The sequence below is a fragment of the Pagrus major genome, chromosome 20 (genome assembly GCF_040436345.1).
Source record: "Pagrus major chromosome 20, Pma_NU_1.0".
NCBI classification, from domain to species: domain Eukaryota; kingdom Metazoa; phylum Chordata; class Actinopteri; order Spariformes; family Sparidae; genus Pagrus; species Pagrus major.
Genome location: NC_133234.1, coordinates 26,559,975 through 26,573,548, shown reverse-complemented (window position 1 = coordinate 26,573,548; position 13,574 = coordinate 26,559,975). Strand labels below are relative to the sequence as shown.

Here is a 13,574-nt window from a genome sequence, read left to right as displayed (position 1 = left end):
AAGCCGAGTCCAGAGGCTCGTAAGGAGTCGGCGCAGAGCTAAAATTATCTTTCTAAATGGCTCTTAAATTTTGTATTAGATGAGCTGCACTTCACTCCGGCTTGTTCAGTCACTTGAAGCAGTCAAACCGCCGCAGATGAGATCACTCAGGACGCCCTTCATTTCCCCACATGATGGAGGGAAGCTGCTGCTGCGGCGTCTCCGGGGAAATCAGGTCACGTCTGGACGGCACTGAGGATTGTGGGAGTTTTGATTATTGGTTAACGTTCACTCTGACACTGTGAAACTTGATGTCAGGTGTTTTCTGGTGACGTACTGCAGGCCTGACGCCCAGAAAGTGTTTTGACTGACTGTCGAGTGCATCGTCTCGTTACGATCACTGACTGTCGACCGATGAAGCAGATGAAGAATCAGAAATGTCCCTGCGGTACCGCTCAGTCACAACAGACTGACTTGAAAATATGTTACCAGGTTAAACCAGGAAAGGGCTGAACATATTATTAAAATCAGCAGGAGGAGAGCTAGTTAGCTGTTAGCTGTTAGCAGCAGGTGAGCAGCAGAGTCGTGAAGTGTGTTTGGCTAACAGAGCTAACAGCTAACGCAGCTAAACACACAGCAGGTGTGGAGTCGCAGAAACTTTATATCATTTCATCAGACTGCTGTCAGAGACTGAAGTAACTGAGTAAATCTGAACGACTGAGACACACACATCAACACGTGTCACACACAGCGTCAGCATGTAACACTGAGTATTATTACATTGTTGCAGAAGTAATCAGAGTAATTTGAGTACCAGCTCCGAGCTACAGCCTCGTGTTGGTTCAGTATCGTTATAATCTTGATAATCGAGCTAATTGATGATGCGTCTCATGAGCCTCCGGGGACCAATGAGAGGACAGCAAAGGTGGGGGGGGGGATTCAGCACTGTGTATGCCAAAAAAACTGTGTGTGTGTGTGTGTGTGTGTGTGTGTGTGTGTGTGTGTGTGTGTGTGTGTTGCCGTGGGGACGTCCTGTATGTCGTTGTCAGGGAAGCGGAAAATTTGGCAGTCGAGTCTCCAACACACACACACACACACACACACACACACACACACACACACACACACACACACACACACACACTCCTTGAGAACACCTGCATGTGGTCGAGGACACACTCTTCTTCTTCTTCTCTTCTTTCTTCTTCTCCTCTGTCCTTTCTTTCCGCATCACGTCACATCTTCCTCTCTTTTCATCTTCCTCATTTTTCTTGTCTCTCTCCCGTCCTCTCTCTCTCTCTCTCTCTCTCTCTCTCTCTCTCTCTCTCTTTAATCCTTCCAACCTGTCATGCATTATTCATGAGAGATGGACTCATTCACACTTTAACATTGCAGACAAACGTGCTGCAGTACCGCCGACCACCACCAGATGTCGGCGTTCACCAGTCAATGTTCTCCTTCCTTTATGTTCTTCACAGAACCTCCAGATTCACTTCATTAACCCGGTGTCGCCTCCTGCTGGACGGTTTCTTACTCTGCTTCACCGAGAGAGAAAGAAACACTTGACTTATCACAGCCTGCTGCCACAGATACTCACCAGAGTCCCAACACATGTTTCCTCCTGTTTGTCTGATAAAACTACAGTAAGCAGCTGTTAGAAGAAACTACAACAGAGTAACTAAGTACTTTGCTGATCTGAACTTTACTTTGACACAAACATCTGAACTTTCTCCTCCTCACAGCTTCAAAACAGCCTCGTTACTTTAGTCTGATGCATTTGAGGTGAATTAGGGATTATTGTTATTTCCCAACATCACCAGACTGATGTCGACCTATCAGAGCACATCACGCACGGCAGACGCAGCGACGAGACAAAGACGTAAAAGACGTGAACAGACAGAGAGGGAGGCTGAATGGGGAGAAAAGGCGTGTTAGTGTCTCGTCTCTGCAGAGAGTTTCTTGTTTTCTCTCTTTGTTGCTGCTCGGGACGCTTTACCAACCCAACATGTGGCTGTTTGACGTCCTGGGAATGAGACTCAACTATCAACTATCTTTGTGGTGCGTTCAGGAACAGCTGGGACAAATCCTACTGACTCTACCTTTAACTTTAATAGTCTTTGAATTATATTAATATGACGTGAGCTTCAGTAGCTTTGACCACAAATGTCCTTCAGAGGGAGACTTTCTACTCTGATACTCTGAGTACATGTCAGAGCCTGTACTCGATTACTTTTACTGGAGGAAAGAAGCTGAGTCATCACTTCTACTTTTACCACAGTCTGTTTTTACACGAGTATCTGAACGTCTCCTGGAGGACAGACTGTGAGGACTGTTGACTCTAGAAATCACTCAGTTCAGTGTGTTTTGTCTTTAGAGTATAACAGGCTGCTGCCACACACACACACACACACACACACACACAGCCTCAGTCAGAGTGTGTGATCATGTTACAGGAGCTGCCGGGATCAATAAGAACAGAGTGAAGCACATGACGCGTCTCCCTGAACTTAAACATCCTCAGTTTGCTCACGTTGAGCTTCTGTTTTCCTGTTTACACTCCGATCCCGTCATGTAGCTGCTGCTTGAAGAAGATGTTTGTTCTCCTGTCGATGTCGTGTTTTACAGCAGCAGTGTTTGTGTCTGCCTGCAGGTGGAAGCTAAATAATGCTGAGTCGGACGGCGCAGCAAACCTTTATTCTTGTTAGGCTATCGGCTGAATATAACACAACATGTTTTAATGCAGAAATCAGCCTGCAGATGAGCTGTAAAACACAATGAGTCCACACCAAAGAGTCTGACATGGTCCACGATCACATTTAATAACAATATCACTGAGAATAAACAGTTAGCACATGTTTATCTGAGGAAATATTCAGACGTCTGGTGAAAAGATTTACAGTACATGACCTTTAAATCCCCCTGCCTGAGAGGAACAGGAGCGTTAAACTCATTATAGTTCTTTATTTCATTATTAACACGAACTTTGTGCTGATAAAATGAACAAAAACAGGTCTGACATCAGTTACATTCTTTGTACTGGAGCTGTGTTAAACTGCAAAACTCAGATAAATAAAATCTAAATGTATTTTCTCTCCTGTGTTTATGGTTTGTCAGGATAATCTTTCTTTAATTAAAGTTCCTTCATTTTTTTCAGATGCGTGAAAACATGAAAAAACTTTCTTCATTTATTACATTTATAGAAAAAGTTTTTAAATTTTTTTTCTCCTTAAAAAATAAAACAGCCTTTACTCAGCTCCACACATGAACACAAATCGATAAATTCACGTTTTTTAACAGGTGGGAACAAAATTAAGGAACTTATAAAGATTATTCTGAGAAACTTCTTTTTTTTCCACCAGATCATAAAAACAGCAGAAAATAATTTAGATCAGACTTAAAATATCAGAAAAATAATTCCTCACTTGTCCCTCAGGGCTTCCGTAGTTTGTCCTAGAATTAATGAAAATATTTACAACAGTAAAACTTTAAAGATACTAAACGTTTAATGCATTGTCAAATTTTAAGAAATGATTCAGTAACTATTGAATATTTACAACAAGATGGTTGTTAGCTTATTTGCGTATTTATATATTCATTTGTTTATTCATCCACTCAGTATTTCCCTCATTCTTCTTTATCTATCACGGTTCAGTCTGAGTTGCCTCAGTGTCCATTAATTCTGTTTCTTTTGTTTTCCTGCTTGTGTAACGATGTCGACAGACGTCCTCCGAGAGTTTTTGTGGAATAAAGAAAAGTCTGCACGTCCAAAAGTTAGAAAAATAATTGACAGGAAATCGATAATAAAAGTATTGCAGTCTTCTCCCCCCTTGTTGTTCGGCTCAGGTCTGGTGTGTACGTCATCTGAAAGCATTGTTGAGCAACGCACAAGTATCTTCATATTATTAATATATACTCAATCTCTGCATGATCATTTATTCAGGGCTGCCCATGAATAAATGAGAGCGGAGGCTGTAAAATAAGTGAGTTTCTGCATGGACTCTGGTGCAGAGCGAGACCAGCGTGGCAACAGCAGATTAGTTACGACTTCACAGGAGTTTGCGGGGATCAATACGCTGAGATTGTAGCACATGATGGATTTCAGCGCTCAGTTTTTTTTTTTTTTACTTTACTGTGTAAATCGGATTATCAGTGTGTAGATGAGAGCCGGCTGCAGGATTAAAGAGAGCGAAGCAACAAGAAGCTTAACGGTTCTGTATCAGTCACACTCTGATACGTACGAATGATCCGCTGCCGCTCGCCCGTCTTTGTCGGGTCCATTTAGATTTTTACACCACGAGAGAGAGAAGACGTTTCATAAGAAAGTCAGACGGGGAAAGTGAGGATATGTTGAGAGAGTTGAGGAAAATTAAACAAAACAGAAACTTTCCTGTGTTGAACAAACCTTTGTGGAGATTTGAATATAGATTTCCAAGGTTTCGATGGTGCGTTCAAGAGCACCCGAACTAGAATCTGAAATAATTTTTTTGAAAACCCAGCCTAGTATTCAGATGCTGTACAGAAGTAAAAGTAGATACCACACTATAAAAATACTCCAAGTAAAGTTAGTCGTGTTCAAAGAAGAACAGCCACAAATAAAAATTCCTCTGCAGACTGATTACAGCAGACGAGCTGCATGGAGGGAGGAGATGATGACTCCATAAATCTGCTTAGAAATCCTCAGAAAAGACGCTCCTTACATGTGCAGAACTGGCCTGAGAAACATCATGTTTTTTAGTTTTCTCAGTGTCAAAGTAATCCAGTGATATTTGTCTGTACATACATGAGTAAATTGCTAACAGGAAGTGCTAATAGCTAATTCGGCAAAGTTTTATTGTAGTTTTGGAGTATTTTATTGTTTTTTTGGTTGTTTTCTTCAGATGTTTAGTTCACCTGACTTTCCATCATCATGTGGGGAGGAGACGATGAGTGAATTGTCAGTTTTGGGTGAACTGCTCCTTTAAAGAATCAAGTACTGATTATGCAGTAAAGTTGTGTTTTACTAAATGGTGGTAAAGTTTGACCATGAGTGTGATTACATGTCACGTTGTGATCTAAACGTATCAGCTGTCAGTTGCTGCAGTTGATCTGTTGTTGCACTGATGTTTCAATATAATGAAGTCAGACAGAGACGCCAGAATCTGCTTTGTTCAATAATTGATGAAGTTGGAGGTGAGAGATAAAGAGAAGAAGAGTTATTCTTTCAGATGACTGGTCATTTTAAACACCAGCGCTTTGATCTGTGTGTTTCTGTGTGTGTGTTGTTGGCTTTGATGCGTCTGCGTCCTGATGCACCTCACGAGCGTGTTCGTTCCCTGAATCAGAGACACACTGAACATTATGTTGTTGTTTAAAAGCATAAAGTCTGATTTTGTTCATTTTCATGCTTTAACTCTGCCGAGAGAAACACTGATGAAACACGCAGCTAAAAATAATCATGAAAGGTTTCAACCTGAACTTTGTTTTTATCTCTTCTTCTGCTGTTGAACGTGTTTTATTGATTCATTTTCATTCTCTGAGGCTCATTTCTGTTTCCAGTGTTACGACCCGTGGCAGCGAGTCGTCACTTTAGTTTAATAACAGTCCAGAATATCAGATCAGTAACGACATGGTGTTCAAATATTACTTTGGTAAAATAGTACTCGAGTAAAAGTCTTAAAGTATCTCATATTTAATGTACAGTAAAGTAAATAACTTTTAAAAAATATGCTACGTTGGCTCTGATGCGGCATGTAATCTGTTTAGTAACTAGTAACTAAAGTTGAATAAATGTAATGGAGTAAAAGGTACAATATCTGCCTCCAAAATGAAGCCGACTGAAAGTATAAAGTTGCAGAAAATGGAAATACTCGAGTACCTCAGAATTGTACTTAACTACAGTATTTGAGTAAATGTACTTAGTTACATTTCATCACTGGTGTAGTATCAAGTATCATTGCAGTGTTTGACCTTTTCTTTCTTCCTTGTTTTCAGTCACAGATACTTCACTCCTCCGGCCAAGAAGAGCAGGAACCACTGACGCACCGCTGCCCACCGCCACCGCCGCCGCCAACCCAAGCTCCGCCTCCAGCTCTCCGCCGCTCCACCCAGCCTGAGAGCGTCCCGGACTGTCCTGATGCCACCACCGCCATGACCGAGGAAGGAAAGGATTGTGGGAAAGGAGTGAGGAAAGAGGAGGACAGGGAGAGGAGAGGAGCCCACACCAGATCCCTGCAGCCCCCCCAGCCCTCCAAACTCCGCCTCTTCCTGTCGCACACCTCCGGCTCAGCTGTCGCCGCACCGCCGAGGGCGAAGGCGGCCTCCGCCTCCGGCTCATCCCGCCTCCCCAAACCAAAGAGCCACTGAGGTGTCGGCCTCTTAACGGTCTTAACACGCAGCGATGTGAGCCGACGAACCGTTTCAGTAACGATCCTAAACTCTGATTATACTAACGATCACGTAGCTAAATTATTTAAGATGTAAATGAAACAGTTAACTTATTTATTGTTAATATTTAAGCACTGTGACTGATAATAAAGTTTTAAAAACTGGTTATTTTACAGGCCCCATCGTCTCATAATAATTTCCTTTAAAGACGCTGATATAACGACAACAGTCGAGTCAGACGAACGTTCCTGGAGAGGAGACAGTTTATTTCATACCAGTCATTTAAAATGGAGACAGTTTCGTACGGAGATGACACGGAGAGAAAACAATCATCGTTTGTGCCAAATTTATTCCCATCATGCATCAGTCCCCTAGAGAGAAGTGGTTATCTAATATGAACAAGATATTATTTTGTTTGCACAAGATTATGTGAAGATACTATCAGGTGCAAACAAGATATTATGGAGAGTGAACGAGATGTTTGCTTGAGGTCATCTGGAGCGAAGAAGATCAGTATTTTCTTGTGTGAGCAAATTATACTGTCGAGTGAGAACAAGATGCTACAGAGACAGATCCAGTATTTTCTTCTATAACAAGTTTGTCATCTTGTGCAGGAAAGTGATCATAATTGTTTGAAAAAGATCCATAACTTAAAAAACAATCTCACCTTTCAGGATTCACAAGTTTTGAAGATAAACTTATAAATTACGACTCTTTGACTTTAAAACACTCTGATCAGACTGCTGATGATTAAAAACTCCTCTTCGTAAATATCTGCTGACAGTTTGCTGACAAGACGAATCAAAGTATCTGATATTACATTAAATCAAGAGCACGAGTGAGTGATTTGTTTTTTTCCCTCTGTGACACCTCCGGGTCTCCGTAGTAAACACATTTAATTAATTCAGTTAATTGCTGCATTAACACCAGAGTCGTTAAGTGAGAGCACATCAGCTCCACTGATACGAAGTGTGAAATAATAATGGAGCCGTTCCTTCAAGGTGAATCGTCCACGAACTGAATTCAAACGACTCCTAAAATGTCTTCGGCTGCTTTACCTAAAAGTTTTGAAATTCCTCAGTCACGACACATGAAGTGAAAGAAACGAGACAAAAATCTAAACAGAACAAATATAAAAGCTGACGCTGGATCCTCGTCGGTCCCTCGCGTCTTGATGTTCTCTCCTCGGTCGCTCGCTGTGTGTTAGGAGGCAGAATCACAGACTTCCTGTCTGACCTGACGCTGGAAACTCGTTGAAAGTCGCTGCTCCTCCAGCGAGGTCACCAAGTCTTCTTCACTGGAGAGCCGCCCGAACACAAAGACTTGTATCCCAACGACCCAAACGTCCGTCTGTTCAGTTCCAACCCGTCTCCAAGGTCAGATACTGTATTTTTGTTCCACCTCGGAGAGAATAAGCTCACGTCTGGTTTGATGTCTTCTTTCTCGTCTTTATTGTGAGAAAACGAGGATTATTATATTTCTTGACTTCACAAAGACGGATGACGGATCCTTCTCTTCGTCATGGTAAAATGCTCGGTGTTTCCGTATTTCTGCTGCCGACTCAAACCCTCCCTCCCTCCGATCCTCCTGCGTTAGCTGACAAAAGGGGGAGCAGTTTGTTCAAGTGTCTTCCTGCTTGAACAAACACTTAAAACTCTCTTCTGTCGGTCACTTAGCATCTCATCAGGGTCCGTCCTCACATTAACATTTAGTCCAGATCGTCCCTGAACTCCAAACTACCCGTCGAGACGCTGAAACGAGCCCGCTGACATTTACACCGACTCGTCGAACACTATAGTCTCGTCTCTGTCGGTGATGATCAGTCAGGACCAAGTGACTCTGCTTGCTTTGATATTAGTAACAGTATATGCAATAAAATATGCAACGTTATAGTGGAGGTTTGGACCTCGTCCCACCCGTGTGCCCCCGGAGGAGGTGTCGAAGAAATATGCAAAAAAACCAAACATTTCACGCGGCTGGAGGTTTCTGGTTGGACTGACAGTCCAAGAAATGATCGAAAGAAATATTATGTGAATAAATAAATGTGAAACAACAACAACAACGAGGCTGACAGACAACTTAAACAATCGGTTCATTATTTTTCAGCAAAAATGTTCAAATTAAACTGAATATTTTTGGATTTCTGAGTTTTGGATGTTGGAAAATGTCCACATGGTCTTTGGGAGACTTTAAAAGTCACGGTTTTTACTATTTATTGTCATTTTATAGACTCAAACAACGATTAGTTAACAGAAAACTCATCAACAGTGTAAATCATCATCAGTTGTAGTAGAAGAGGTCACAAACGATTGGACTTGATGACAGACAGGTTCCTGAAGTAAAAGCTAAAGTTAGGCTCTAACAGACGACGCTTCGCCTCAACAAATAGTTTTCTTTGTTTCCAAATAAATTATAAATAAGCAGAAGAAGAAATCACGTTTTAAAAACGTCACTGAAGAAAATAATTCAGCTGACTGTTCTCGAACGTCACGTCTCCTAAACCACGTGAATAAACCTGAACGATCACCTGCAGAGTGTTTCTTCAGAGACCGAGCCGCTCTGATCGTCTGTTAGTTTCAATCATTCATCGACTTCTTGTCCGTCTGTATTTTTCCTCGTTTCTCTGCTGTCGTCTGTTCATCGCTCGCTTCTGTGTCGAGGCTGCAGCAGGAGGGAGAACGAGGCCGACAGGGAGAACAGGTGAACACGGGAGGCTGTCGGCTCTAATTGGTCTTTTTAGTTTTTATTCCAGCGGCTCCTCTCCTCCTCTCCTCCTCTCCTCTCCTCTCTCCTCCTCTCCTCTCTCCTCTCCTCTCCTCTCCTCTCTCCTCTCTCCTCCTCTCCTCTCCTCTCCTCTCCTCTCCTCTCCTCTCCTCCTCTCCTCCTCTCCTCTCTCCTCCTCTCCTCCTCTCCTCTCTCCTCCTCTCCTCCTCTCCTCTCCTCTCTCCTCCTCTCCTCTCTCCTCTCCTCTCTCCTCTCTCCTCCTCTCCTCTCCTCTCCTCTCCTCTCTCCTCTCCTCTCCTCTCCTCTCCTCTCCTCTCCTCTCCTCTCCTCTCCTCTCCTCTCCTCTCCTCTCCTCTCCTCTCTCCTCTCTCCTCTCTCCTCTCTCCTCTCCTCTCCTCTCCTCTCCTCTCCTCTCCTCTCCTCTCCTCTCTCCTCCTCTCCTCTCTCCTCTCTCCTCCTCTCCTCTCTCCTCTCTCCTCCTCTCCTCTCTCCTCTCCCCTCTCCTCTCCTCTCTCCTCTCGCCTCTCCTCTCTCCTCCTCTCCTCTCCTCTCCCCTCCTCTCCTCTCCTCCCCTCTCTCCTCCTCTCCTCTCTCCTCCTCTCCTTGTCTCCTCTCTCTCTCTCACACACACACACACCTGGGAGCATCAGCAGGTATCACTCAGGTGCTGTAGATAAATCAGGTTGCCATGGCAATACAGCCCGGCAGCCACGGCAACAGCATCATGGGAATTTAGAGAACTCCCCACCAACAACAACACCTCCTCCTCCTCCACCACCTCCACCACCTCCTCCTCCTCCTCCTCCACCTCTTTCCTTTCCTTCCTGGTCATCTTCTTCACAGCCTCCTTGTTTCTTCACCCACCTTGTTATTTTTACCTCCTTATCGCCTCTTCCCACTGTTTTACTCCTTCCTTCCCTTTTTCCTTCCTTCCACTTTTCCTTGCCTATTTCCTCCTTCCTGTCTCCTCCTCGTTTGCTCTGTCCTTTCTTCCCTCGAAGCCTCGACACATTGAAACACATCCGGGTTGAAACACTGACCACATTATCACTTTTAATCCGTCATGAAAGCTTTAAAATCTGGACTTTTCTCGTCCGTCCTGTGAATCGTGCCTTGTGCCTCCGACTGAGAGGAGACGGGAGGATTTTGGGGTGAAACAACAGCAGATTAACAGTTTCTCATCTGAAGCTTAAACTGGATTTACCTGCTGAATATTCTCACCCCTGAGCAAACCGTAAAGACCAGCCGCCGGCTGATCGCCAGCTTAAACCTGAAGGTCACTTCATCTTAAAGAGGGAGAGAAATAACAGTTAATCTGCCTCCCAGCAGCCGTCCAATTAAAATCCTCCTCTGACTAAACAGCTGGAAACAGCTGCTGAACAACAGGAGGGAAGTGTGAGCGAGAGTATCAGGAAACTTTTTAACATTTGTTTGTAAAAATCTTCATTTGTGAACTGAAACTGTCGGATAAATGTTATAAAGTAGGAAGAAAAGGTACTTAAAGGGACAGTACAGGTGTTATTTCGCTGTCTTAATGTTAGTAAGTTTCCTGGTGACATCTGTTAGTGAACATGCGTCTGAGTGCAAATAATCATCACTGGGACAAACAGACTCCATGTTTCTACACAAAGACAGAAAGAAGTTCATGTAGAACATTTGCTGAATTTACAAGAAGCAACAAATAAGTCAGAATCAGTCAGAGACAGAGTTTCACACAGTTTATAAAGTGTCTCCAACTCAACAACTCACTAAACTGACACATTTGTTAAGGGAGTCTAGTGATGTTGTTGTTACTAATTCACTGGTTGGATCAGTTGAAACAGACGCTGTGTAATGCTGCTTCTTCTTCTTCTTCTTCGACTCATTTGTGTATTTAAACATAAAGTATCAGAAAACGTAAAAAACAAAAAATAAAAGTCGTAATGTAACTATTTCACTGAGGAAGTGTAATGATGACGCCTGTTAGTCAGACCTGTAGTGTCTCCCCTTGGATTATTATCTCCTGAAGCTGCTTCATGTGTTTTAATCACTCGCGTGTTTCAGTGTCTCGTGTATCCGACATGTTTCTTCGGTGCAGACGGATTCTCATCCAACATTCATCAGTGATTTCGGTCGGCGCAGAAACAAATTACAATCTGAGGACTCGAGCGTCTCGTGTGATAGCGTCTCTTTATGCTTCGTCACGGTGCTCGTAAAGTGGAGCCTCTGCTTCAGATCTGCTCCGAGCCGCCTTAATTCATGCAAGTGACACAAAACTCAGCGGGGTTGCGTTCAATGCCGAGCTTCATCGCCATCACACATTAACACACTGCTGTCCAACACAATGAAATGTACCTCCCATTAGAGGCTGAATAGAAACGAGAAGCAGAAAGAATCGGGGAGGAGAGGAGTATCCTTCTGAAAATAAAAGAGGAAAATAAATTGTAGTAGATTGTTGCTCAGCTGCGAACAAGGTTAGAGATTTCCATTTCAGAGTTTCACAAAAAGACGTCTCTCAAGGCTTCTCTCCGGCCTTCGTGTCCCTCCATCTTTCTGTTTCCAAAAAGGCTGTAAATGATTGAAAACATTGATCGAAGGTTCGTTGAGTTCTTTTGCAATCAGGAGCAAAAAGAGAAATCTGAAATCTCGACCTGGATGCTTTTCTGTCCGTGTCCATGTGGAGTTTTTTCAGCACGCTTGTCTTTATGATAACAATCTGCTGACAGCCGCTGTACGAGCCACACCGACCTCATCTGTTAGTCTTTTATTTGACATCTGGACATCAGAGCGGGGGGGACGTGGTGATGTCATGATCCATAGGAGACAAAAATACGGTGAACATTATCGTCGAGAGCCACGGTGACGTCACCGGAGCCTTTCTGAAGAGTTCAGAGATCATCACCTCGGAACGGCTGCAGGAAAAAAGGTGGAGCGCTCTGAAAAACGTTGTTGGCCGCAGACGCTCGCTCCTCATTGAGATCAGTTGAAAAAAAAACGATTTATTAGTTGATTAACTGAAGATTATTCCGATCCCTTCGTTACTTGTGTCACTTCAGTTAGAAACAAACCTACGTTGCGTGATTAACTGAGGTTGTCTGCATGAGTAGGTTAAAATAACTCAGCGTTGACTTTTGGTTTCACAGAGGAGTGTCTGCTCCTGAATGAAGCTCCTGAGCTTGTTTGTGTAAAGGCTCTGTGGATGCCTCACTTCCTCCTTTGCTGCTGTAATAATTACTACATCCACTAGAGGTCACCGCCTCACAAGAACGTAAAAAACACGGATTAGTTCAACTAAATTCAGACGGAGACCTAACATCTGCCAAATTATTCAGTCAATTCACATCGATCAGTGACGTCTTCAAGCTGCTGATACAGTCTGTTGTTGTTGTTGTTGTTCACTGCTCGGCCACGCCCACACAAACACCCAGAAATGTCGCAGATAAACAGGTTTTTAAAAATGTAAGAGTTAATAGTTGAACTTACAGGAACGTGATGATCCTGTTTGTCACCGAGCCGCCGTGTGTTTTCTGTTTTAATCCAATCAGGTCCAGAAGTCACGACGGTCGCTGAACACTGACGTGGCCTTTAATGAGTTTCAGTTTAGGCTCAGAGAAAGATCGAATATTTAAAATTGTTGTTCATTTTGTTTAAATCTGAAATAATATCCTGATCACAGTCGACACGAGCGTGTTAAATTCATCAGAATATACAAAGTTTCTCTTTTAAGCAGTTTTTTTTAATCACGTATTTCACATTAAAAGCTTCCAGGCTCTTTTAAGCTTTCACAAGGCTTTTAATGTGAAACATCAGTGCAGGAAGTGTTGAGTGGAAAACGATTGAAGAGTATAAAGTTACAGGAAATTAGAGCAGATTTTTAATCCCATCGTGGCCTGCGGGGAGGAAATTAAGCCTTCCTGTAAATATTTCACATTAAAAGCCCGCCTGGAACCACCGGAATGCTTTTAATGTGAAAAGATCTATGCAGGAAGTGTTGACTTTGAGAGAAGAGAGTAGAAAAAGATCCACAAACAACAATAAATTCCTGCATTTACTCAATAATCTTTTACCTTTTTGTCCCCGCTGGTTTTCCGTCGTTCCAGACTGAAGTAAAAACTGTTAAATGTCGTTTTGTGTGGAATAAAAAACAAAAAAAAGGTCTCACATTAAATTTCCAGACTTCTGCAGAAACTCTGATGAATAATTAGCCGTGGAAATAAACGTGACGCTGAATTTGTTGATCGTGGAAATGTTGAATTATATCAGGAGCTGGGAACTTGAACTAACGTCTCGACTCTTTAACTCGAGACCGTTTTAGAATTTAGTTTGTTTGGATGTTTTGCAGGTCAAAGGTCGCAGCTGCTTCGTCGTCGCTGATATTTCAAACACTGTATTTAAACGTATTTAAACAGATATTTAAAATCTCATGTTGCGTCTGAACAACTTGAATAATCACAATAATGTACTCACTGCTCATAACTATACGATATCTCTGCTGTGTCCTGTAACTCTACACGCCGCCGTCTGCAGGG

General features: G+C 42.9%; 1 protein-coding gene across 3 annotated transcripts in view; it reads left to right on the top strand.

Annotated features, from left to right (window-relative positions):
• LOC141015065 (serine-rich coiled-coil domain-containing protein 2-like) overlaps positions 1–6,506 on the top strand; it is a 41,736-nt gene extending 35,230 nt beyond the window's left edge. For 2 of the 3 annotated variants that reach the window (XM_073488966.1, XM_073488965.1), the window contains one exon: positions 5,950–6,506. In XM_073488966.1, coding sequence (XP_073345067.1) covers positions 5,950–6,321 — 372 coding nt within the window. In that variant the 3' untranslated portion in view covers positions 6,322–6,506. The remainder of the gene's footprint in view (positions 1–5,949) is intronic. The other variant, XM_073488967.1, reaches the window with a different exon arrangement.
• The last annotated feature ends 7,068 nt before the right edge of the window (positions 6,507–13,574 follow it).